This window comes from Dendrobates tinctorius, unplaced genomic scaffold, assembly GCF_039654945.1.
Source record: "Dendrobates tinctorius isolate UK_male_01 unplaced genomic scaffold, ASM3965494v1 ptg000043l, whole genome shotgun sequence".
Classification (NCBI taxonomy): Eukaryota; Metazoa; Chordata; class Amphibia; order Anura; family Dendrobatidae; genus Dendrobates; species Dendrobates tinctorius.
In genome coordinates, this window is record NW_027361711.1 from 1,688,532 (window position 1) to 1,715,226 (window position 26,695).

At 42.8% G+C, this 26,695-nt stretch overlaps 1 protein-coding gene across 3 annotated transcripts; it reads right to left on the reverse strand.

The window, feature by feature from the left end:
- Nucleotides 1–49: 49 nt before the first annotated feature.
- Nucleotides 50–24,695, reverse strand: TDG (thymine DNA glycosylase). 3 transcript variants are annotated; one of them, XM_073575148.1, is made up of 10 exons: nucleotides 24,560–24,695; nucleotides 21,201–21,466; nucleotides 20,130–20,413; nucleotides 19,952–20,021; nucleotides 18,415–18,550; nucleotides 17,794–17,876; nucleotides 17,602–17,696; nucleotides 15,229–15,400; nucleotides 13,268–13,396; nucleotides 50–6,453 (listed from the first exon to the last, which is right to left on the reverse strand). In XM_073575148.1, the coding sequence occupies exons 2-10, from the start codon at nucleotides 21,412–21,414 to the stop codon at nucleotides 6,329–6,331; spliced, it is 1,308 nt and encodes a 435-aa protein (XP_073431249.1). In that variant the 5' UTR covers nucleotides 21,415–21,466; nucleotides 24,560–24,695; the 3' UTR covers nucleotides 50–6,328. The 3 variants fall into 3 exon arrangements, with proteins under 3 accessions (XP_073431249.1, XP_073431248.1, XP_073431250.1); XM_073575147.1 differs by lacking the exon at nucleotides 24,560–24,695 and adding an exon at nucleotides 24,248–24,521; XM_073575149.1 differs by lacking the exon at nucleotides 24,560–24,695 and adding an exon at nucleotides 23,979–24,125.
- Nucleotides 24,696–26,695: the final 2,000 nt, after the last annotated feature.

The following is a 26,695-nucleotide window of genomic DNA, read 5'->3' on the forward strand; positions in this document are numbered from 1 at the left end:
GAAATGACAGAGTATATTCTACTAGATTAAAAGACAAAACCCACAACGCTTGTTTTACAATTTTTCTATTTAATTCTATTTAATTCAAGTAAATAAAACCATGTAGCACGTAGGTGGCAGACTTTCATTTTCAATCTGCTCGTTTCCGCTCCATTCTGCTTTCTTTTTTAATACACATCACAAATATATATACACTGTATATATAAAAAAAAATGACCCGAATAAGTAATTATTTGTCTACATCATATAATATAGCATTTTAAAACAGGAAAACTGCCAGTTGCAAGGAAAAAAAAAAAACATCTCATCTACTGGTATTGTACTGCTGTTACACACATGTGCAACAAGAGCAAAAACATAGCACCAAAGTTACTTACGTAGAATGGAATGACCCATATTGGATAGGTCCACGTAGAGTTTAAAAGGCATAATGCATTAAAATAAAACAAATTCCGGTGTACATTCCGTATCAATTTCTCATTGTTCTCAAAGTCTCTGCTTGCCGTCGCTGAATGTGAACCGCCACCAATTATTTCCAATAGAGAGAAATCTGTTCTGGTCACTTGTATACTTCGTCATAAGACTGTACATAAGAAACCAAGCACTTCAAGAACCCATCTCAAGCCCACAGGAGCTAATCAATGAATGTTCCTTATCAAGGATTGCATGTACAGAGCTTCAGAACCAGAAGACACCAATACGGAAAGTGTATCAGAATTTTATATCATTATTTAAAAGTATTATTTTAGAATTTACAGCCAACAGAATTAAAGGTGGCTCTTGGGTCAAATCAAGCCATCTACCCACAGGTTATAACTTATAGAAAAGTTCATGTCCTACCACTGGGACCACCACCGATCGGCAGAGCAGGGAACTTTTATTCCCATTAGGATGAATGCCTGAACGCGGCTACATTGATTCATACAGAAAAGAGGAGCACAGCTTTCGGTGGTCACATACGGAATGTACGGAGCTGCGATCATGGATGTGCACCACCACTCCATTATAAGAGGATACGAGAGCCTGATCTCCCTATCGATGGGGTTCACAGATCAATAAGCCATCAGCTATCCATAGAAAACAAGAACGCTGCACACAATGTACCATAACAATTGTGCTGCATTTTTGAGTGAACAAAACTACATTTTATTGGTATGTGCTAGAGACAAATCACACCTGTTAGTCTGTTTAAAAAAAGCAGTAAAACGCAGCTATTTGCTGAATATTATTACAAAAATGCCACGTGTGAACATACCCTTACAGTTACCATGGCTTTTTTTTAACCCCTTAGCAAGAGAGCCAGTTTGCAGCTTAAAGACCAGGCCAATTTTTACAATTCTGACCACTGTCACTTTGAGGTTATAACTCTGGAACACTTTAATGGATCCCGCTGATTCTGAGACTGTTTTTTCGTGCCATATTGTACTTCAGGTTAGTGGTAAAATTTGTTCGATAAGTCTTGTGTTTATTTATGAAAAAAACGGAAATATGGCGAAATTTTTGAAAATTTTGCAATTTTAAAACGTTAAATTTTTATGCCCTTAAATCAGAGGAGATTTGTCACACAAATTTCTTAATAAATAACATTTCCCACATGTCTAATTTACATCAGCACAATTTTGGAAGCAACATTTTTTTTTTGTTAGGAAGTTATAAGGGTTAAAAGTTGACCAGCGATTTCTCATTTTTACAACAAAATTTACAAAACCATTTTTTTTTTTTTTTAGGGACCACATCAGATATAAAGTCACTTTGAGGAGTGTACATGACAGAAAATACCCAAAAGTGGCACCATTCTAAAAACTAGACCCCTCAAGGTGCTCAAAACCACATTCAAGAAGTCTATTAACCCTTAACGTGCTTCACAGGAACTAAAGCAAATGTGGAAGGAAAAAATTAACATTTAACTTTTTTTTGCAAAAAACTTACTTCAGAACCAATTTTTTTATTTTCACAAGTGTTAAAAGAGAAAATCAACCACAAAATTTGTTGTACAATTTCTCCTGAATATGCCGATACCCCATATGTGGGGTAAACCACTTTTATTCGGACTCCCATGACAGCACCACGAGAGAGGGGATCCGCCCTTCGGGAACAGGAAACCTAGATACAAAAGGGCGGCACCTCTCCCACGCATCAGTTGGTTTCCTGTTCCTGAGGGGACGGGATCCTACAGAAAAGTAGGAAACAAACCACCACAGGTATATATGCTAGAACCTGTAGGCGATTCCTGTCCACCTGTGAGTTTAATATCAGGGATGGAATACCCGTACAACTGATTCTAGAATTCCTCCAGAGGGGTCTCGAGTTGGGCCTTTCCACTAGTACATTGAAAGAACAAGTTTCAGCTTTAGGGGCCCTATTTGCATGCGACATTGCCGGTAACCATTGGGTAGCCAGATTCATTAAGGCAGTTACCAGATCGAGACCCATACTCAAAGATAGGTGTATGCCTTGGGACTTAAATTTAGTCCTGACAGAGAAACCGTTTGAACCTCTGGATTCTGCTTCACTAAAAATGATATCACTTAAGACAGCCTTTTTGGTAGCAATAACATCGGCACGTAGAATAGGTGACATACAGGCACTTTCCAGATTGCTCCCTTACACAGAATTCTTACAGGATAGAGTAATCCTAAGGCCAGACCCGGCATACCTTCCCAAGGTAGCATCTCATTTTCATAGGACACAAGAGATTGTTCTTTAGGATTGGTTGGATTAGGGAGGAAGGAAGGCAGAACTAAAGGGGGGTTTTACACTAAGCGATATCGCTAGCAATATCGCTAAAACGTCACTGGTTTTGTGACGTTATAGCGATATTGCTAGTGATATCGCTATGTGTGATACTTACCAATGACCGGCTCCCCCGCTGTCCATCGCTGATCGCGAGAGAATGTCCGGCTCCATTTCTCGTCGGGCGCTTCCTGCTGGGCTTCCTGCTGTGACGTCCAGCGACGCGTGGAGGCGGGCGGGAGGACGCAGGATCGCTGTGTGTGAATGGTAAGTATCGTGCGCTGCGTCGCTGCTGCATCGCTGTGAGATCTTTCTGTATGAAAGCTCACTAGCGATCATTTAGCGATGCACCAGCGATCCTGACCGGGTCGGATCGCTGGTTGGATCGCTGGTGCATCGCTAAATGTAAAAGGGCCTTAAGACTTCAGACTCTAGATGTTAAGAGATGCCTACTTAAATATTTAGCAGCCACAGATCCTTGTAGGAAGGAGAACGCATTATTTTTATCCTTCCAAGGTCCCAGGAAAGGGTATAGAGTGTCAAAGCGCACGTTAGCAAGGTGGATTAGGGAGGCTCTCTCTCTTGTCTACACAGCAGGTGGCGGTCCGGCTCCACAGAACCTGAGGGCGCATTCCACTCGTGCCATGGCATCATCCTAGGCAGAGAGATCGGGAGTATCAATTGACCAGATATCTAAGGCGGCCACCTGGTCATCTCCTTCCACCTTTTTTAACCACTATCGGTTAGACATGGGTGCCTCCTCAGATCTCACCTTCGGGCTAAGGGTGCTGCAGGCTGTAGTCCCTCCCTAAATTAGTTTACATCTCTGTACGTAACTTAATACTTTTCAGCACACAGCAGAGCTCGCAAGGGATGGAGCGCCGTTTGACTTTTACAACGCAGAATTGGCTGGAATTGAGATCGGATGCCATGTTGCGTTCGGAGAGCCCTTAATGTGCCTAAACAGTGGAAACCTCCAACAAGTGACCCCATTTTGGAAACTAGACCCCCCAAGTAACTTATCTAGATGTGTGGTGAGCACTTTGAACCTTCAAGTGCTTCACAGAAGTTTATAACGTTGAGCCGTGAAAATAAAAAATCATTTTTTTCCCACAAAAATGATCTTTTCGCCCCAAGATTTTTATTTTTACAAGGGTAACAGGATAAATCATACCCTCCACAGTTGTGCGATTTGTCCTGATTACGCTGATACCCCATATGTGGGGGGGGGAACCACTATTTGTACGCATGGGAGAGCTTGGAAGGGAAGGAGTGCCATTTGGAATGCAGACTTTGATGGAATGGTCTGCGGGCGTCATGTTGCGTTTGCAGAGCCCCTGATGGGCCTAAACAGTGGAAACCCCCCACAAGTGACCCCGTTTTGGAAATTAGACCCCCCAAGCGCTTCACAGATGTTTATAAACACAGAGCCGTGAAAATAAAAAGTCTTTTATTTCCACAAAAGTGATTTTTTAGACCCCAATTTTTAGACCCCCAAAGTTGGTAAATAGTTGAAACCCCTCAATTCTTTCTCCAACCCTAACCCCAACACACCCCTAACCCTAAACCCAACCCTAATCCCTAATCATAATTCTAACCCTAATCCTAGTTCGCCCTAACCCTAATTCTAACCCTAGCCCTAATGGAAAACTGAAAAAAAAAAAATAATTTTCTTTATTTCGTTATGTTGGCCTAACTAAGGGGGTGATAAACGGGGGGGTTATGTACTATTTTTTTTATTTTGATCACCATGATAGATTATCAGAGTGATCAAAATGAATGAATGGAATCTGCCAGCCGGAGCCGGCAGATTCCCTGCGGGCGCACTGTGCATGCGCCCGCCATTTTCTTCCGGATCCAAGATGGCAGCGCCCACCGGAGGACGCGGGACCACCGGGAGGGGACCCTGGACCACGGAGAGGTACCGGGGGGTAATCGGGGACCCTAGTTCTCTCTCCTCTGATGTGCGATCACATCAGAGGAAAGAGAAATTTAATGCAAAATCGCGGCTTTTTTTTGTTTTTGCGGTCGCCGTTAAAGGGTTAATAACGGCGATCTCAAAAGCGGGGTCGGTAAAAACCGACCGATTCATTTTCTCTGGGGTCTCGGCTACCGAGACCCCGGAGAAAATCCGACACTGGGGGGCGCTATTCACTTTCTCCACAGCGCCGTGAATTAGCGGCGCTGTGGTTTATGTACACTTAGTTACCGCCGTTAAAAGGCGTATCGGCGGGCGCTAAGGGGTTAATGAAAATATTTCTAGGAACACAGTTATGTTCCTATAGCTCAATCGAGATCTGGAAATCCTGGTAGTAAAAGTATTCCTAAAAATGTTAACCCGAATGCCAAAACTGAGAGTTAGCACTTAAGGCTACGTGCACACGTTAAGTATTTGGTGCAGAAATTTCTTCATCTTACGGCAGTAAAAACGCAGCGTTCAAAATCTGCATTTTTTGGTGCATTTTTGACATGCATGTTTGGTGCAGATTTGTCCCCATTCATCCTTATGAATGAAATTTGCCGCAACAACACTGAAAGAACTGACGAGCTGCGGATTTAAATCTGCAAGTCACAAATGAGCAACGTGTTCATGAGACTTCAGGATTCTCATTCAATTTGCTTCAGGTTTTGCAACGTGTGTACAGGCGCTTGTATGACAGTTTTTTTCCCCAGACTTCCTTTAGAAAATTCAGTCCTTATGCCATACAATAGCCAGACTCCACATCGCAGACTGCCATCCAGTATGGCAGCCACAATGTAGTGCTGTTCATTAATTCATTCCTTTCAGCTGTAATTTTCCTGAACACGTAACATTAAATATGTATCTAAAAACTTGTGACCTCACATTTACAGAACAACGAACCGGAATTTGGGACATCATTCACACTGCGGTCATATACAGCCATGATAAATAATTTAATCCTTGCCACTGGATTTAGTTAGATCTATTCTTCAAGTATAGAAACGTGGTAAGATAATAAATAAATCGCTGTCGTGATCGCGCTATTGTTGCCATGGAGCAACGTCTATTGTTTCATATCAAAGTTTGAGTTAAAAATGTAGCCGAAGCGATGTCCGGTTACCGTACAGTACGTATACCTCTCTGATGAAAAGTATCACACAAACGAAAGAGAAAACAACACATACTTGGCACATGCCTCGGTGGGCACACCGCATTACCGGAGGGCCAAGCAGAAAACAAGCATCATCGTCAAAACATAAAGCGGGTCCAACATTTACAGAACCGCCTCTCAACACAAATCCATATAAAAAGGCAGAACAGATAACGTCTCCCCCCGGAATAAAACAATGCGCTGCAGTTTGTGACTGCAACAAACATCAAATAGGACATAAAAAAAAGAAAAAAGGCCAAAAAAGAAAAAAACGTCTACACACTAAGTGGTCTAGAAAAGGGTCAAATCTTCCAATCGGACTACCTACTTGAAAAGGTAATAGCTACTATTAATGCTTACACTAGGATAAGAACAGGGGTAAAAGGAGAACAAAAAGGCATCAGTTCTTCAACTGAGGTTCAGTCCCTTGTCCCTGCAATAAAACTGCAGTATGCTTGCATAGCTTGGAGTGTCGGTGGTCCTCAAACGCTGCCGCTTTCTTCCTGCTGGTCTTCACTACGATTAAATGTAGACATCTGTTCAACAAAGGGCTGAGGCATCCACTGTCCATTCTGAGACAGATCAGCTGGCTCCGAGTTACAGGGTGCTGGAGATATCAACCGAAAATACACAACAGAAAAATATTATAGGTCACATACTTTTGGAGATTTCTTTTTTTAGCTGCAACAATCCAGATTTTGCTACGTAATCTAAGAGCAGTATGAGGTGAGGGCGGAGAGCCTGATTTCAGTGATGTGTCACTTACTGGGCTGCTTTCCTTTACAGTAAAGCTATGTTCACACGTTGCGGTTTTGCAGCGTGTTTTTTATGCAAATTTTCAGCTGCGTTTCACGGTACCAGCAAAGCCTGAGATTTTAGAAATCTCATGCACACAGCTTGTTTTTTTTTCCTGACTGGTTTATCAAAGAGCTACGTTTTTGCAAAATGCAGCATGTCACTTCTTACAGGTATCAGGTTTGGCTGCGTATTTGGTGCCAAAACCTGATGAAGTTGAATCAGGTTATTTTTTATGCACTAAACTTTATTAGCATGTACCATAGACAAATGTACCAAAAACACAGCAACAACAAAGCTATGTCTGCTTTTTGTAAGCAGCTTAAAATGGTTAAGAAAAACCAAAAAACATCTGCCCAAAGATAATATCCTGCTGATAAAATACTGATTGTATTGAAACTGCAGCACACAGCCTAACAAGTAGCACATTTCTAGATTCAGGCTCTCTTGCACTATAATATGCTGCTCTCATATTAAAGAGCAAAATCCTGCTGACAGATTACCTTAAACAAAGGGACTCTATAGTCAACATATGACACTGTATGCCTTATAAAGTGGCATACATCACTTACCTAGCATAGATTGCTCATTGCTAGTATTAACCTAACACTGGAGCATGCTAGGATATGTTGGCATGCTCAAATAATATGTTCAAGTTCCTGCAGCTGCTAGGATTCGCGGCTGTTAGGTAATCCTCACGTGTTGCAGCTATCAGCCCCGAATCATGCAGCCGCGGGGACTCGAACATAATATACGAGCACTCCCAGATACTCAGATAACACCTGGGTGTGCTCGGATAAGAGGATAGCGGAGCATGTGCGCTCATCACTACGCAGTACACATTGATTGCCTACAAGTAGACCAAAGTAAACAAACAACCTACGATTGGAAAAGTTTACCAATTTGAGGTTGGCTCATACCATCTGTTAGCTTTTGTAAATGGACCCTAAGGGCCCCGTTACACATAACGATGTCCCAGTGATCCCACCAACAATCCGACATGGATGGGATCACTGGGACATCGTTAGACAGCCCCTCCAGCGATCAAGACTAGAGTTGAGCGACTTTGGTCGGATCGGGTTTCATGAAACAAAATTTGTTTCAAATGAAACTGGTCCGACTAGGGCAAAAAAAGTCGGAGTTTCGTCCGAAACCCGACCCCAATGCAAGTCAATGGGGAATAAAAGTCGGCATTGAGTGGATGAATGAAACCCGATCCGATCAAAGTCGCTCAACTCTAATCAGGACCAGCGAGCTGGTTTCCAATGTAAACAGCGGGTATCTAAGAGCCTCGCGGCTCTTAGATACCCGATGTTTACATTGGAAACCAGCGTCCAGCGTTGCTGATCGCCGGTCTCTTGCTGCCACACGCAGAGATGCATGCTGAACAGCAATCAAAAAATGGCCCTGGACGATGGAGCGCGATCAGCGATACCCGGCAGGGGGGCCAGTCGCTGATCCCAGTCACACACCGCGATCTCGCTGGTGAGATCGCTGTGTGTGACGGTGCCTTTAGGCATAACGACGTCTAAAGGCTGTAAAGAGCCTTACACCAAATATGCATATCAATAAGTGAAATGCGGCTATTGGCTTTCAATAGGCAAGATCACTAGCTCAGTAATAATTTAAAGTACTCCGTGTAAATAAGACCTCCTAACGTGTATAAGACCTCCTAACGTGTATAAATAAGACCTCCTAACGTGTATAAATAAGACCTCCTAACGTGTATAAATAAGACCTCCTAACGTGTATAAATAAGACCTCCTAACGTGTATAAATAAGACCTCCTAACGTGTACTTCCATTTGAGAAATACCCCTATTATTGCTTACGGACATCAGATGGGCAGAGAGGAGCTAAACAGCTGCGTCTGTGTGGACTCCACGTAACAGCACCTCTGCTGCACTGGCAACTGCAGAGAGAATGTGTGAACACCCACAGCTTCCAGTCGGTGGATAAACACATACAGTCACGGCCGAAAGTGTTGGCGCCCTTGAATTTGTTCCAGAAAATGAAGCATTTGTTCCAGAAAATTATTGCAATTACACGTTTTGTTATACACACGGATATTTCCTTTGCGTGCAACAACACGCACAGAAAACAAAAAATAAAAATAGGCAAATTGGACATTTCACACAAAACCCAAAAAATGGGCAACAAAACTAAATTGTTGGCACCCTCAACGTATTTGGTTGCACACCCTTTGGACCAAATAACTGCCAGCAATCATTTCCTACAACCAGCCATTTTTCTCCTGCAGACTGCTCCAAGTATCTCATATATGAAGGGTGCCTTCTCCCAACAGCAATTTTAACCCCTTAACAACCAGAGGTACCGTATTTTTCGGACTATAAGACGCACCCCAATTTTCAGTAGGAAAATAGGGGGAAAAAAAGTGTCAAATGGGGGTCCGTCTTACAGTCCACATTCAGCTTACCTGGGAAGGGATCCGGCACAGGTGGAGAAGTAGTCACAGGGGTCATTCAGTGGTCCAGGCTCGTGCGGTGCCGGCTCTGTGCTGGGGCAGGTTGGTTGTGCTGGGGTAGGGGCAGCTCTGCTGGGGCAGCAGTGCTGGGGCAGGGGCAGCAGTGAAAGATGGTCCGGGGACGGCGCATGCGCGGGATCAGATCTCGTCCCGAGATCTCGGGGGACGAGATTCAAATCTTGGCAACGAGATCTCGTCCCCCGAGATCTCGTGACGAGATCTGAAGCTGCGCATGCGCTGTCCCCGGACCGGCGGCCATCTTCCCGGGTCCATGCTCCTGGAGGCCACCGCAACATGGCGGCGGCCAGCAAGGGAAGTACGGGGGGCCTCAGGGCTGCGAAGAAATGCCGGCGGAGCCGCCGCCCCTGCATCGGAGCACAGCCCGCTGCCACCATCGCACCGCCCGCTGCCACCACCGCACCGCAGAGCCCCGCCCGCTGCCACCAGCCAGAAGATTAGTACCGTGTATTGCGACCATAAGACGCACCCCCCACTTTCCCCAAAAATGTTGGGGGAAAAAAGTGAGTCTTGTGGTCGGAAAAATACGGTATTTTTGGTTTTGCATTTTCATGTTTTGCTCCCCTTCTTCCCAGAGCCATAACTTTATTTTTTTTTTTGGTCAAAATAGCCATGTTAGGCTAGCTTCACATTTGCGTTAGGAGACGCAGCGCAAGGCTGCCGTGTAGCTCCACCCCCTGCTGCGCCCCCTCCAGTCAGCTCCTCCTATAAGTACATGACGCTGCGTGCGACCTGCGTACCCTAGCTTTAGCATTGGGTACGCTTTTGGCGGCGCATGCACCCTTTTGACAGTGCGCCGATGTGCGCCAAATGGAGTGTTGCATTTTGGTGCGCTCGGCGCACCGTCAAAAGGGCGCATGCGCTGCCAAAAGCATACCAGCGCACGGCCTGCGTACCCAATACTAAAGAGGGTACGCAGGTCGCATGCAGCGTCATGCGCCCATAGGAGGAGCTGACCGGAGGGGGCGGAGCTGCACAGTGGCTGTGCGCTGCGCCTCCTAACGCAAGTGTGAAACTAGCCTTAGAGTGTGTTTTTTTTGTGGGACAAGTGGTACTTTTGAACAAAACTATTGGTTTTACCAGGTCATGTACTCGAAAACGGGGAAAAAAAATTATCCAAGTGCAGTGAAATTGCAAAAAAAGTGCTATCCCACACTAGTTTTTTTGTTTTGCTATTTTACTTAAAACTGACCTGCCATTAAGATTCTCCAGGTCATAACGAGTTCATAGACACCAAACACGTCTAGATCCTTTTTTATCTAAGTGGCGAAAAAAAATTCCAAACTTTGTTTAAAAAAAAAAAAAAAGTTGCACCATTTTCTGATACCCATAGCATCTCAATTTTTCATGAGCTCAGGTCGTTTGAGGGCTTAATTTTTGCGTGCCAAGCTGATGTTTTTAAAGGAGCAGATGCGATCTTTTGATCGCCTGTTATTGCATTTTAATGCAATGTCGCAGCAACCAAAAAAAAAAAAAAAAACCCGTAATTCTGGCGTTTTGACTTTTTTCTCGCTACGCCACTTAACAATCAGGTTACTCCTTTTTTATTGATAATTCAGGTGATTCTGAACGTGGCAATACCAAATAAGTGTATGCGTGATTTTTGTTTATGGTTTTCTTTGAACGGGGCGATTTGAACTTTTACTTTTTTTTATATTTTTAAAAACTTTTTTTTTTTCCCCACTTTTGGCTTGCTTCACCCAATCGGCTCTGCTACATACAGGCGATGATCAGTTCACCTGTATGTAGCAGAATTGATGACTTGCTATGAGCTCCTACCACCAGGCGGCACTCATAGCAATCCAGCACTGACAACCATAGGTCTCCAGGACACCTCTGGTTGTCATGCCAACCCAATGGTGATCTTCGATCACGTGACGGGGGTCAGAGATGTGCATATTTCCGTCCTGGTGGCCAAAAGCGCTTGATAAATGACACTGTCAGAGTTTGACAGAGGCATTTAACTGGTTAAATGCCACGGGTGGATCGCTATTCCACCCGAGGCTGTTCCGGGCACATGTCAGCTGTTTAAAAAAAGGGGTTAAGATCTCTGCCCAGGTATTCAATGGGATTTAGATCCGGACTCATTGCTGGCCACTTCAGAACTCTGTTTCCATACATTTCTGGGTGCTTCTTGAAGTATGTATGGGGTCAGTGTCCTCCTGAAAGATCCATGACCTAGGACACAGACCCAGCTTTCTGACACTGGGCACTACACTGCGACCCAAAATCCTTTGGTAATCTTCAGATTTCATGATGCCTTGCACACAGTCCAGGCACCCAGTGCCATAGGAAGCTAAACAACCCCAAAACATCTTTGAACCTCCACTATATTTGACTGTAGGTACGGTGTTATTTTCTTACCTTTTCGGTAAACAGTAAAATGATGTGCTTTACCTTGCTCTCGTCTGACTACAAGACGCTTTCATAAAGGAGTTCTGCTTATTCACGCAAATTTTGGCAAAATGTAGTCTAGATTTTTTATGTCAGCAGTGGGGTCTTCCTGGGTGTCCTGCCATAGCTTTTAATTTCATTCAGATATCAACAGATAGCTTGTGCTGACAGTCATGCACCCCGAGCCTGCAGTAGTTTTAATTTATTTGGACCTTGATTGGAGTTGCTTATCCACCGTCCGGACTATCCTGTGTTGCAACCTTTCATCAATTTTTCTCTGCCATCCACGTCCAAGGCTACAGTGCCATGGGTTGTAAACTTCTTGATTATGTTGCGCACCATGGACAAAGGAACATCAACATCTCTGGAGATGGATTTGTAACCTCTAGATTGTTAATATTTTTCAACAAGGTTTGTTCTCAAATCCTCAGACAGTTCTCTTCCCCTCTTTTCTGTTCTCCATGCTTCACGTGGCACACAAACACACAATGCAAAGATTGAGTGAACTTCTCCCCTTTTATCTGGTTTCAGGTGTGATTTTCATATTGCCCACACCTGTTACTTGCCACAGGTGAGTTTGAACAAGCATCACATGCTTAAAATAGAGAGTTATTTACCCACAATTTTGGAAAGGTGCCTACAATTTTGACCAGACCATTTTTGGGGTTGTGTGTGAAACAATGTTTAATTTGCCCTTTTTTCCACTTTTTTTGTGTTGTTCCAATACACACAAAGGAAATAAACATGTGTATAACAAAAGCAGAGGAATTGCAATAATATTCTGGGAGAAATACTTCATTTTCTAAAAAAATAAAAAAAAATATTCAAGGGTTCCAACAGTTTGAGCCACAACTGTATATAGATGTAGATAAGGTCACACAATGAAATTATTTTTTGAGCATGAAATAGCTTTGCTGGCAATATAGGGACAGTTTGGTAAAAGATCCAACACCAAAAAATGGTAGAACTCCTTGTTATTCTGTAAACAAACTGCAGGCAATAGTGTACGTTTCATGTATCAAAAGGCTTTATCAATGAAATGGGGTAAACATGTTAAGACACAGATAGAGGTTTCCTCTTTAGTAGTACTCCTACAATAACAATTTTTCATTATTAACAAATCGTATTACGTAGCAAAAATAATGGGGAAATTTAGCAGGAGTGATTAGATCCAATGCTTCAGATGTTGGCTAAAAAAGCAGATTTTCATGTTGCTCATGACAGTATAGAATATAGGAAGTGGGGGGGAGGAAAATAACTAATATGAAAATCAATTACAGATATAGAAAAATATTCAAATGGGTACAAAACAAAAATTGTTTTGGGATATATGGAGAGAATGGATATTAGCAACTTCCCTGTAACAAAGGGGATTTATACAGTATATCAGAAATAAAAGGGATTGGAGGTTCTATATTTTTTTACTAATTGGTATGGGAGGATCGTGTGGATAATTCTTAATGTATGGGATATTTCTAATTATTATTTCTTATAAATCTTTATTCATTTTCCATTGTAGAATATAGATGAAGTATCATCAGGCTTTAAAACATGGAAGCTGCTGTCTGCGCAGTTCCGAGTGATCAACAAAGTGTTGGATTTTTTGCCAGTGATCAGCTGATTGCCTGAGGGCTAGTCCAGTTGGGACAGCAGAACCTTTACTAATAAGCACAACAATCAGAATTCACATACCCATCCCATCACAGGACTAATCTCACTGTCCACATTACCTGCAGGGTCTGACGAGCTACTGCTTCCACCCTCTGCATTAGGGGTCTCTTCGGAGGCACTCCCAAAAGCTGCAGCATCATACCCAGGATCATACTTCTCTTCTTTCACAGCCTGCCGCTTGGCATCCTCTGTACAACAGAAGAGGAGAACAAATACCAAGATGTGAGGAGAACATTCGTTCACAAAATAGCCGAGTAAGGCATGGTCATACTGATGGGTCCTCTGTACTGGTTACAGACATCTCATGCCCAAGAGTGTAGCTGCGGCTCAGATAGAACAGTACACATTTTCATTTATTTGACAATCATTAATCTCTGGAAAGATGTTCTGGAGCTGTTGTGCTTATAACACTAGTGTTACATTTGTCCATAGGGGCATGAGAAGTTGCCCATGGTCCTGGCCAGAACAGCAGTTTAGAAAGCATAACTGATCTAGACACAGGAAACACAAGGCAGTCGTTGGGCGCTTACATCTTGTCATCATATCTTGGAGGACAGGAGTCAAGATTATTTCTGATAAGAGTGGAAATATTTGCATATATATACACATATCATCAACTACTGCTCTCATCCATCTGAATTTTGGAGATATCAGATAGTGATGAGCAAGTGTGCTAGGATAAGGTGTTATCCGACCATGCTCGGGTACTTTTCGAGTGACTTCGGCGTGCTCGAATATTATATTTGAGTCCCCGTGGCTATGGGTCTCTTTGCCTCAACACATGAAGCGATTGACTAACAAACAGGTAATCTCTGCATGCGTTGTGGCTGTCTAACAGCCACAAGACATGCAGCCGTGGGGGCTCGAATATAGTATTCAAGCACACCAGAGATACTCTGTTAGCACCTGAGCATGCTCAGATAATGCCTTATCCCAGCATTCTCTCATCACTAATATTTGATCCTTTTATTCTGATAATATGCAGCATGTTATGTACATGCTCAGTAGTGAGGCAGTGCTGTGGAGTAGGGAGTAATGGAGTCGGGAGTTGGGGAAATTGAGTCAAACATTTGGCTTACTGACTCCACAGCCCTGACGGAAAGTGGAAAAACATGTTATAGAGGTTATCCACTACTTTAGCATTGATGACCACTATGAGCATTTCCGTCCGGCGGCCACTGCCGTCACGGAGAACAGCTGATTGGCAGGGGTGCTTGGTGTCGGCCGCAGACCAATCAGACACTGATGACCTATCCTATGGATAGGTGTTCAATGCTAAAGTAGTGGACAACCTCTAACTACTAAAATGACTAGGAATAAGAAAAGAGTGTATTATAGCCCAAAACAATTTTATTCTTAAACAATACATACAAATATATAGAAATAAGATACATAAAGTGCTGCTGCAAAATATGGGGACATATAAAGTGAATATCCTACCTAATTCAGCTGTACTGTAGTAACAGAGGACAGTAAATCCCTTACAGTATGAAGTGATAAGCCCTTCCCTGTGGATTGAATAGGCTGTCCAACTAGTACTGACAACGTAGTATGGCACTTACATGTGTAGCGTGTTGGCTAGCTGTAGTGTCCTCATGGTCCCCGACGCTCTTTTCTTCTTCAGGAGGCGTGTGTTGGGGAGGGGAGAGACAATCATAGGTACAGTATGGAGGGTGTGTGGGTCATGTGACCTGAGTAGTGTATGGAGAAGTGGAGACATCGGGGCATAATGTGGCGCATGTCACGCTAACAATACCAACATGGGGTGCCTCAATCCCGCGGACTTCTGGAACACTAGTGCATCACCACTGCCTAAACAACGGCACATTTCCAAAGTGGAAAAAATATTTGGTTTATGCACCAGTTGTTGACAAGCAATATTAAACACTTTTTTACTTTTTTGTGATATTTGGTAGAACTGGATGGTGAACACACTAATTTTATATTTTTTATTTTTAAATGGAGATGAAATAAAATAAATAAGAAGAACACACATCCAACTTGTTTAAAACTGGCTTACCTTGTGCCAACTGCAAGTCGAATGTGTACTGCACCTCATGAACTTCCCGGGTACCCTCAATGCCCTTAATTTGGTCTCTCAAATCCTTTAGCTTGATATAGTGATGGACCTTGTCTTGAGCTCGAGGAAACTGTGCACACCGAGCACTTGATGAAGGCATGACATAACAAATCTGTACCCAAAAAGAGGAGAGGTGGGATTAAACACATACTCCTGGGATGGTGATTTTCAGCAAATCTGTGCCCATCTTGGTGGCGGAGCAAAACATTTATTAGTCCAGTAAAAAGACGGACGTAACAATTCCCCGCAGCTTGTCATTCACTCAGAGCTAAACATAGCGGAGCAACTAGCTCAGAAAAGGAAAGGAGAAAGTTAAAAAAAAAAAAAAAGGGAATTTCTTTTTTTACTATAATATAGGAAATCATACAATTTTCCAAAATACATTAATCTATTCTATTATTGCTAAACACTGTCTTTCGGCGATTCCTTTGTATCCCCGTTCATACTGCACCCACACACACAAACGATACACCATTTGAAAGGGAAACTCGCCTCCTTCATCAAGAAAATAGCCAAACAAACCACACATCCATGATTTTATCACTAAATACAGTTTAAACATTCATTTTCATAAACCTGCAGTAAGGAAAAATGACCTGCAGGTGGCACCACAGTACCCCAAAGCATACTACCAACACATTTGTAAACATGCACTGCTTTTTCACTGATTACTTCGCCCCACACACACACGATACACCATTTGAAACGTAATGTTGCTCCCTTCAGCAAGAAAACAGCCAAACAAACCACGCATTCACGATTTTATCACTAAATACAGTTTAAACATTAATTTTCATAAACCTGCAGAAAGACGCAATGACCTGCAGGTGGCACCTCAACCGGAAAACATTTTTTGGCATCTACTTATCAAACCAATTTATTGTATTACCAATCTACATATATAAATACCTGTCTGCGTTCATTAGCTCATGAAATACATTTACATTTGACCAGCTTGCTTTTGCTGAAATTGCATGTGCGGGCCAAGCTAGTATAGTATTTATCTCAAGCCTTTTTTTTTTTTTACATGTTCAGGTCCCAGGTATTTGGGGTCTTCAGGTTCTGACTCCACTTCGTTGTTTTTAGTATACAGTAGTAGATTAGCAAAGCCTTTTTTACATTTTGAACACACAAATTTCACGTATTTTTTTTTGTTTTTCTTAAAGCTAAAGGTTTTATTTCAGATTCCAGTTTATTTTTCCAATATAAACATAGTCGTACCCTAAGCAGATCATTTGTGTTCGCCTTTTGAATGTATTGATGGACTGCACCCCTGATTCATTAGTGTTTTCCCCACAAAGTTGCTATAAAACGCTTATAAGTCACAAATTTTAGCTCCACTCGAGGGTGCACAGAAATGTTAAGTTGTACCAAAATGGGGAAACCTGGTGCAGGACATGGGCGTGAATCCAAACCTCATCTACTTCACGATGAGCTGTGGAGCATCTTAAACCAGAAATCTTACTTCAGCTATCGACTGGCCTGAGATTTGTGGAAAGGAGTACAGTGGCGCACACCATTTTTCTGACTCCAACAAGTCCTCCTTATCAAGACTGATGATATTCATGCTGGTCTTCATGAAATGGGTCTACAGGTCTACTTTAGTTGAACTTGGTCAGGGCGACCATACGACGCCCTACATGTCATCTGACCCCCTGGCATTCAGTAAGCGGCATTCATGTGCTACATTAGCAGGCAGGACACAGTTATCTGATAACGTAAAGGTCTTGTCCACTTTTCAGGACAGTTTTTTTTTTTAAATTTTTACTTTAATTTTTTTGGGCTAAAAATTGTTTATGCAACTCGGCTGTTTTAATTCAGTATAGAATAAAGATAATGGGGAGATTTACTAAAACTGCCAAATTAGTAGTCAGTGCAAAGAGAGACTAGGCCGACGTAAATGCCCCAAGTTTTTCACAAGGTTTTATGCGTTTGATAAGTGTGGTGCATCTTTAGACTCGGACTCTGCCCATCTGTTCGGCTTCGTTCCCATGCTGAGTATTTGATGTTGCAGATAAATCCTACACCCTTTGCTGGAACAGTAAGATACTGCACTTGTTGCACAGCAAAAATACACAGCGTCATTATCTCACCAGATACTCATGGCGGAAACTTAATCTTAGCAGATTATTGCCACATACTTGTGCCAAAATGTAGGCGCACGGTGTCACATCTTACACACTTTCCCGATAAGCCATGTTCCCTTGTTGAGCACCCAAGACACAAATTTAATGTAATGCAAAGCGAGCAAGCCAGTTTTTGGGCATTTTGCATAGTACATGTCCCCCATTGATTTAAGTCTAAGAAACTGACTGTATCTGTCTCTGGAACTCTGTGTGGTTGGATTCCGAAATCAAACTTTTTAATCTTGACACCAAAAATTTCTTTACTAAATATTTCGTATATACCTAAAAGAAAACAGAAAGGATAACATTAGGACCCTAAACTCTAGGTGGAAACAATACAGCTACAATTTGAAATGAAAATAGGGGGAGGTCAGCTTACATTTCCCATTAAAAGCGGCTATACGAGGTTTGTATTTCTGTAGCTTTTGTACCAGGATTCTTCCTCCTTCTCGGAACTCCTTACTAAAAGAAGATGTGGACAGAAAATACAATAAATTAAAGAGAATAGGTCACCAAGTTTTTTCTATTCCATTCGAGAACAGCATGATGTAGGAGCATAGACCCCGATTCCAGCGATGTATCACTTACTGGGCTGTTTGCTGTTATTTTGATAAAATTAAGAATTTTCTCTGTTGCACATCTAGCTAGCAGTTCTCTAAATGCTGAGCACTGTATAACCCCCACCCACACCACTGATTGTACATGGGCAGGAAGCTGCCAATCAGTGGTGGGGGCGGGGTTATACAGGGCTCATGAATATGGAGGACTAGCCAGCAGCAGGTTTACTAGTCATCAGAGATAATCTCCTGCTGATAAAACAGTGATTTTATCAAAACTACACTAAGCAGCCCAGTAATTGACATATCGCTGGAATCAGGGTCACAGACGCTACATAATGGTGCACTCAGATTAGCAGGCAAAAACCTGCTGACAAATTTGATTTAATATTTTCTGTGCAATAAATTAATTATACCTTTTCCTCCAAACAGCTTCCACTCACCTAGAAAGGTCTTTGCTTCCTGGGGTCGTTCTCTCAACCATGTTGGTGAAGCCGATGCCATACTTCTCTGGAAGAGCGTGATCATCCATGTGGTTTAGTTGCTGATCACTAAGCCCCGATAAGAAAAGGCATTTCCCTAGAACAAGAATAAAACGTACTCAATGCAGAATTACTCCCTCAGAAATCTTCCTGTGTAAAGCAATAATTGGTACAACAGCACAGATGTGACACTTGAGAATTATACCAATTAATTCTACAACGCTCACAGCGAAGGGAAACATTTTCTGGTCTGTCATAATACACATGAGACATCAGCGGCAACAAGGAGCAGCTTGTATTATAGCAAGGCTCACTTCTTTTCAGATGAATGAACACAGAATTGTTTGTGCATTAGGAAAAACAAAAACTCACAGTACCAAACATATAATTTATCACATGCCTTTTACTTAAACTACTATTAGCCACACCGATAGCCTCAATCTTAGAAGAAACAGAGGACTTTTTTTTTTCAGAAAAGGCTAAAACAGATCTTTTATTACACTACATAAAAAATAACGTTTATACAGTATGTAAAGAAAATGAGGAATACAAATACAGAATAACAAAGACAGGTATACCTGGAAATGAATAGCATATGATGCACTGCTAGAGTCTATTATGGGTCAATCCTGATTGTTCAGGGCTTTAATAATAATGCAAGAGGACTAGCATATAATACACATTATGATAAATTCATAACATACAGAGACTATTGTGGCACTCATAAATCTATTATAGATAGATATAATATAAAGTAAAAGCCACAACAAGGTTTAATAAATATCAATATAGAAAACGTCTTGGTAGACTCCTTTAATCACATTAAGCGTCCAAGTATGGGACCGGAAAAGAGGATGCATACAAATTAGCCAGACATCACTGAACAAACAATAATAATGAAAATAACATTAACAGCAGTACAAGGGATCAGGGACCCACTACACCCGACGCGCGTTTCGCTACGGAGATCTTCTGAACAATCAGGATTGACCCATAATAGACTCTAGCAGTGCATCATATGCTATTCATTTCCAGGTATACCCACCTTCGTTTTTCTATATTTGCATTCCCCTTTTTCTTTACATATATACTTTTATTTTTTTATGTATTGTAATAAAAGATCTGTCCTAGCCTTTTCTGTTTAAACTACTACTAGCACAAATTAGGTTCAACTGTCCTTTCCCAGATCAAAGAAAATGGCTGATCAGCTGCAACTTTGAGCTGAGCTTAACTCCTCAGCCTTACGGCTGCGATTCTGCACATTCTAAGTGACTGCAGGCTTGTGAATCCTCACAAAAGTTGAGCCTAAATTTTGTGACTATTGGAGTCTTTGTCGAAATAGCAGGACACTGACTCGAGTAGGATTTTTGGCGAGACGCAAACATAGGGGCACACTGCTCTTTTGATGCTCCCGTTTCGTGAAGAGGCGTACTAAAAACGGAATAGTCTAACGAGCAAATGTTTCACACCAGCAATGATAAGATCTGCATTGACTTACAGAAGTGGTTTCCAGGGCCCGGATAGTGATGGCCTTTGTATGCTGCCATAAGACCTGGGTTGATTCCAATCTGTGCAAAATTAAAAAAAAACAAAAAAAAAAAAAAACAGCAAAATTAGCCAGCACCATACCAAAGGACCATCATACCATTACAATCAAACTATTCCTAGACACTTACAATGACTATGTCCAAATTAAAAGTTAGGATATCTGGCAACGTTTTAGTTAAGAGCTCAGCTTCAGACACTCCGTTAAATCGGTCAACCTTCCGCTTTACTTTGAAAGCGTCTGTAATCTTCTCTTGCTTTCCTGCCGATTTAGTGGCTTTTGGAGGTTTATCTGCTTTAGGAGCCTTAGGGGCTTTAGGCGCCTTAGGGGCTTTAGGGGTCTTTGCAGCCGACTTCTTTGGTTTGGGTTCAGCTGGAGCTCTGCCTCTTTTTCTTTTTCCATTGGTAGGCTCTTCTGAAAAAAATAAAAAAGTATAGGATTACAAACACATGGCTGTATTCTCCAAAAACAGTCACAATTGTCCGCAAGTTGTTTTTAGTATTGTCTGAACCAATAGGCCTTGTTTTTAGACTGCAGCTTTGGATGTGTTTTCAGGAAAACCCATCCAACTTAAAGGAATTGTCTAAAATTGAAAATAAATAAAACAATATTTTTTATTTTTAATGGTGGTCCTGCAGGTCTTTATTAGCTGTCCTTTGCTTATGATTTGCTAAGCACCGAAAGGTGACTGCTGCAGCCAATCACTGCCTGCAATGAGCACATACCCACAGTGCTATCTTCACTAGAGTTGAGCGAATATTTCAATATTCGGTTCGGATTACGATCGCCGGACAATATGGTATTTGCAATATTCGCAAAACGCCACTGGAGTCAATGGGAGTAGAAATAAGCGATTAAGTCCGGAAACTATCAACACACATAAATTCGGCATGAATAGGGTACCAATATGGCACAAATATGACAAATTCAACTATCGCTTCCAAACATTCGCTCAACTCTAATCTTCAAAATAAAGGCCTGAGATTGGTTGCAGAAAGAGAGTGATCAGCACCTCATCCCTAAAGACCAGCTAGCAAAAATAAGTGGGTCCACCAGAGTGGCGGGGAATTATTATGATGTTTTAATTCATACCCATCCAATGCTTTCTGGACAGGTATCAAAAATGTTGGACAATTCTTTTAATAATGTATTTCCATTTCACAATTGTACTCCCATAAAAAGGATGATTTTCTTAACTCACCTTGCATATCTCCCTGAGCAATGTCTGGAGCGCCCATTGATACATGCATATTGATGGGTTCGTTGGCTGGCACTCCCGTCAAGGTGTGCAGAACTTGTGGCTCGTTGGCTGCCATACCAGAAAATGCCTGAAGTTCATGGGCTGGGACTCCAGTGAGAGTGTGCAGGGTCCTTTGCTCATTACCTAATTCCATGTTGGATGGACCATTCATCATTTGATGGAATGGATAGGCATAGAAAGCCTGGGCTTGCTGGAAGTTGTAGTAACTGGAAAGGAAATCAAATAAGCATAATTATGACATGTTAAAAAGGAAGATATATGAAAAAAAAAAATAACAGTGCGTGCTATGCACTATGCTGATGCAATGACTCTTAAATGTATCAGACACTGGCTGTAGGATCTCAGCCAAGTATGTTTAATTCTGAAACGCTGCTTCATTAAACAAAAAACATACTTTAAAAGCCATGGGGGATAGAACTGCGCTTGTCGGACAGTTGGCTTCTCCCTGCCAGCGACTGACAGGTCTCTCCCTTTACGTGCAGGAGGCAGGGAGAAACCGACGGGTCCCACCTGGCTTTTAAAGTACGTCTTTTGCTGAAACTCTGCAGCGTTTCAGATTCAAACATACATTGCTGCGATATTACGTGTCATGGTCACTTTAGGGTCGGCCACCATCAGTGATGGTTATAGGCCATACTTGCAGGTGTGTGGGGCATGCAATGTCATTGGCACTGCTCACCTTCCCGTTCAGAAGAGAATGGTGGTGGGCAGAGCCTCCCGAAGCCTCCGGCACGAACGTTCATGATTCTTAGTGAGAATGGCTATTTCAATAGATTAAGATGCGACCAGACACCTTTACCAGCGCCTTATCTCCTCCGGGAACAAAGGATGGGTATGATGCATTCCTTCATACCCGATTTCTCTCCCACCTTGGCATTGGATGCTCAGGCATAAGTGGTAGGCCCCCATACATCACTGATCATCTCCCAACGCAAGCTGCTTCTGAAAACGTATCTTGTGTACTGTCAGTTTTACTGCACTTACGAAGGCCCCTCTGCCCTAAAGATCGGTGGAAGTTACAGTAATCAGTGCCCCACTGATCTGTAATACGCCATATTATCATTGTGCAAGTCTTGGGCTACACAGGGACTTACTTTTATAGTATAAATATACAGAAGTATTTATAGGAATGAACAATTTGCACATACTACTGTAACTGATGTTGGAAAGCCCAAAAGTTGCAGATGACTGAAGTCATACTTCAACTATTTCCACCATACAACTGAAAAGACTAAAACCCAGGACCACAATTATGGGGTGATTGGGAACAAAGTAACACTGTATAGGCCAGGTTCATGCAATCGTATAAAAAAGTGTCTATTTTTCATACAGAAAAAAAACAAAACCAAGATCATGAGTGAGACTTTCAGTTGAAACGCGTCGATCGCCTTCACTGGTGTGCTAGGGGCTTGCTATGTATATTTTTTGGAAATGTTAAAGGCTGTCCAATACAGACTTGTTAGGCTTTAGCCACCTCCGTCTTTAGCTGGATCACTTTTCCTTTTGCTTCGTAGTCAATTTTTTCATCCATTTGGCTTTTTTTTTTTTAACTCTATATGTCGTCCGTATGCCTAGCTTTGCCATCTGTTTTATACATCCACAATTAAAAGGCCAAATACAGCTTCTTCTGTAATCATCAACATGGATCCTCTAATCTATTTCCTGCCACTTTGTTTTTTGCGCTTTTGTTTTTCACCTCCCTTTTATCAACAGCAATAACTTTTTTACTTTTCCGTCACCAAAGCGTATAAAGGTTTTAGCTGTCATGGTGAGAGGAGTTGTGGCTTTGAATAACATCTGGTAGCAGGATTTTCCCGCCAAGTATCACTTTATTTTTAATTTAAGTGAAAAAGACAAAAATTGGCTTGTGTCGCCATTTTCCCAAGATGTACACTTTTCTTATTTTTCAGTACATGGAATATGAGAGCCTGTTTGTTGTCTGGTGATGCATTACTGGTATCCATTTGAAGCACATAAGAGGTATTATTAGCATTGTATTACATTTTTTGGGAACCATATGGTCATAGAAAAAGGGCAATATTGGAGTTTTGATGTTCTTTTGCTTTAAGATATTTACGGACGTGGCGATAAAAAAAAAAAAGCCCATATTCAAGGAAGTGATTCCAACTTTTATAATCATTAAAAGTTTATTTTTGTCATCACTGGGGACCCGAACCTGGGATTGTTTGTGCAATATACCACAATACTACAGTTCTAGTCTCCGGTGGCGTCCAGCCTTCAGCAGCCCTGGGACTAAGACAACCCATCAGTAACTAGTGATCAGGCTGCGGTGGATTTGGGGAGACGGGCACCAAAGTGGGCGTCTGGGAAGAATCGAGCTCCTTGAATGCTTATGTCAGAGACTGGCAGCAGCATTTAAGGTGTTAAATACTGATGAGTGGATGTGCTCGGATAAGGTGCTCCAAAAATATGATCGAGACTCCACAGATGTTCGACAGCCACAATACATGCAGGGATTGCCCAACAGGCTGGTCTGCCCTGCACCCACACACTGCTGTATACAGTGATCAGCATACAGGCTCACCCAGGGAGGCATTGTACAGGAGGACGCTCTATGTCCTGCACAGAACTCCATAGGACCCAGTGCAAGCCTGCTGGGAGAATGGCCCTATATAAAACCCTACTGTTCAGCAGTGATCGCCGCTCCCCATGAAGGGAGACACTAAGGGCCCAGTAGGGTGAGCACCATAGACTTACCTGACCCCATAGTATCTGTGTACAAAGAGCACAGCACTGTATATATAACATAGCCCTCACACCACATATATACATCTATATACACATGACTGATATGATGTGAGACAGCTGCATCCACAACTCCCTATGCACAGGCTGAGGAGTGGACATTGATGCTTCTTCCCTCCATTCTACACAATGGCAGCTAGCCCAGCGCATGCGCAGAGTGGTGCGTGGTACTTAGGCCGCAGTGCGGAGACCCTTTGGCCCTGAGCAGGGTAAGCGCTCACCTGCCGGGATCCTGAGCCTCCATGACCGAGTTCTGTGCAGATTGGTAATCAAAAGCCTCACACACCGGCAATTCTGCACACAGCTGCTCCGGGACCACCGAGCTCTCCTCACTAACTAGCTGGGCACACGTCACTGCAGGGGCTAACCAACCGGCAAGGGTCCTGGCGGCCACGTGATTCTGCCCAGGAAGGGGGGCGCGGAGGGGGATGGGATGCGGCTAGAGGCGTACAGCTCGGCAGACTGCGCTTTACGGCAGTGCTCAGACGTTGGGGTACAGGAAGCGGAGACTGCTGCCATAAGGGCACACTTACCGGCACAGCAGCTGCCGCCGTCTCCCCGGGGAGGTGCTCGGAGTGGGCTGCACGCATGTGCAGTGTCACTGCCAGCCAGGAAGTACACAGGTGTCACCAGGGCTCCAAGTATGGCCGCTGGGTGATTCACCTCACACCGTCTGGGGGCCACAACCTTCACACCGCTCCCACCCGGTCTCTGCCCCTCCACACTGCCACTGGTCCTGGTGACGCTTGGGGCATGTGCACACCATCATTCCCAGAGGAAGATGCTTCAAGAGACGGCAGCCTTCATCCTGAAGTGTTTTTTTATTGTTCACAAAATGAGGGGGAAAAAAAGTAGCATATATATATCTATCTATCTGATGAGACAGCGCAGTAACAGCTCTGCCTCATGCAAAGGGAGCCCGGTTTACAATGAGTGCCACATGGTTAGGAAAAGTGATCATTTATAGGAAAAAATGTGCAAGCGGATGATAAACCCCAAGACGGACAGCACATCAATAATACATGCAATTACAGCATTTACCAGGGTCATGTGGCAGCGCCTGTTCTGACAGATCGCACAGCATGTCGCTGCCTTACACGTTTATAGTTGTCTTGTTTTTTCATATGTATTTGTAATGTTCTGCACATTTTTATAACTGGCTTTTAGATGCAGTTATATTGGTGGCCAATTAAGGCCACGGTCACATGTTGAGTATTTGGTCAGTATTTTACCTCAGTATGTGTAAGCCAAATCCAGGAGTGGGTGATAAATCCAGAAGTGGTGACGTGTTTCTCTTAGGTTGAGTGCACATGATCAGTATTTGGTGAGTTTTAACCTCAGTATTTTACCTCAGTATGTGTAAGCAAAAACCAGGAGTGGGTGATAAATACAAAAGTGGGGACGTGTTTCTCTAATGTCGAGTACACATGATCAGTATTTGGTGAGTTTTTACCTCAGTATTTTACCTCAGTATGTGTAAGCCAAAACCAGGAGTGGGTGATAATCCAGAAGTGGTGACGTGTTTCTCTTATACTTTTCCTCTGACTGTGAGTGAAAACCAGGAATTGAGCAAATACTAAGGTAAAAAATTCTCTAAAAACTGAATGTGTGAACGTGACCTAAAGGGTTATCCGACCTTGGGGCTCGCTTACATGACTATAAACTGGATGAATACAATCCAATGAAAAAAGGTATTTCCTTCAGATCAGTGTCATTCAATGAGGCCGCACAGATCTGTGTACTTGTTTCTCAGCTGTATTCGGCATAAGTAAAACATAGCATAGTGCTCTAAAATCACTCTCCAAGATCAGATGGGTGCGAGGAAAAACAATCACGAAAAGCATCACCAGTATACGGATCGTTAGTATGGCATCTGATTTTTACGCATACATTACAATTCTATAATATAGGACACTGTAAATGGTCCTGTAAAAGATTAATAGCTGCTGAGTAAGAAGAACGGATTGTATACAGCCAGAACGCTGATGATAAATGAGAAAAAATAGTCCCACCCTCCTGAATGAAAATGAGACCTGTTTTTACTGATATTCATTTATTATATACATTTTTGTGACCCTTGTCACATTGTACAGTGTGTGAGATGTGAGGATTCACAAGTCTGCAATCACATATACTAACTGCAGACTTGTAGCCTAAGGCCGGGGTCACACTAGAGAGGAATACGGACGAGTGAGAGGCGTAAAAAGCATGCATTAGACACGGACAAATGATTCTCTACGGGGTCCCTCGCACCAGCCGTATATTTCTCATCCGTATTCTACGTTCCGTGCCAATCGCAGCATGCTGCGATTGTCAGCGTACTACGCCCGTAGTACGCCAATGCAAGTCTATGGGTGTGCAAAAAATACGGGTTACACACGGACCATACGTGTGACCTGCGAGAAATACGCAGGTCTTTTGGCTGCTGCCAGGAAATGGCCCAATCCATCATCAGGAAGCTGAGACATGCAAATGAGCTCAAAAAGCGCTCCAGACATCCAGGAAGTACGCCTCCATGGAGTACAGCAGCATCATGGAGTCCTCTTATATTAATGTGGAAATGCTAATTGTCCTGGTGCAGGAGCGGCCCAAACTATGGGACCAACGTGATGCCCATTATGCTAACCGGGCAAGAAAGGAGGCGTCATGGAGGCGCATATGTAGGCAGA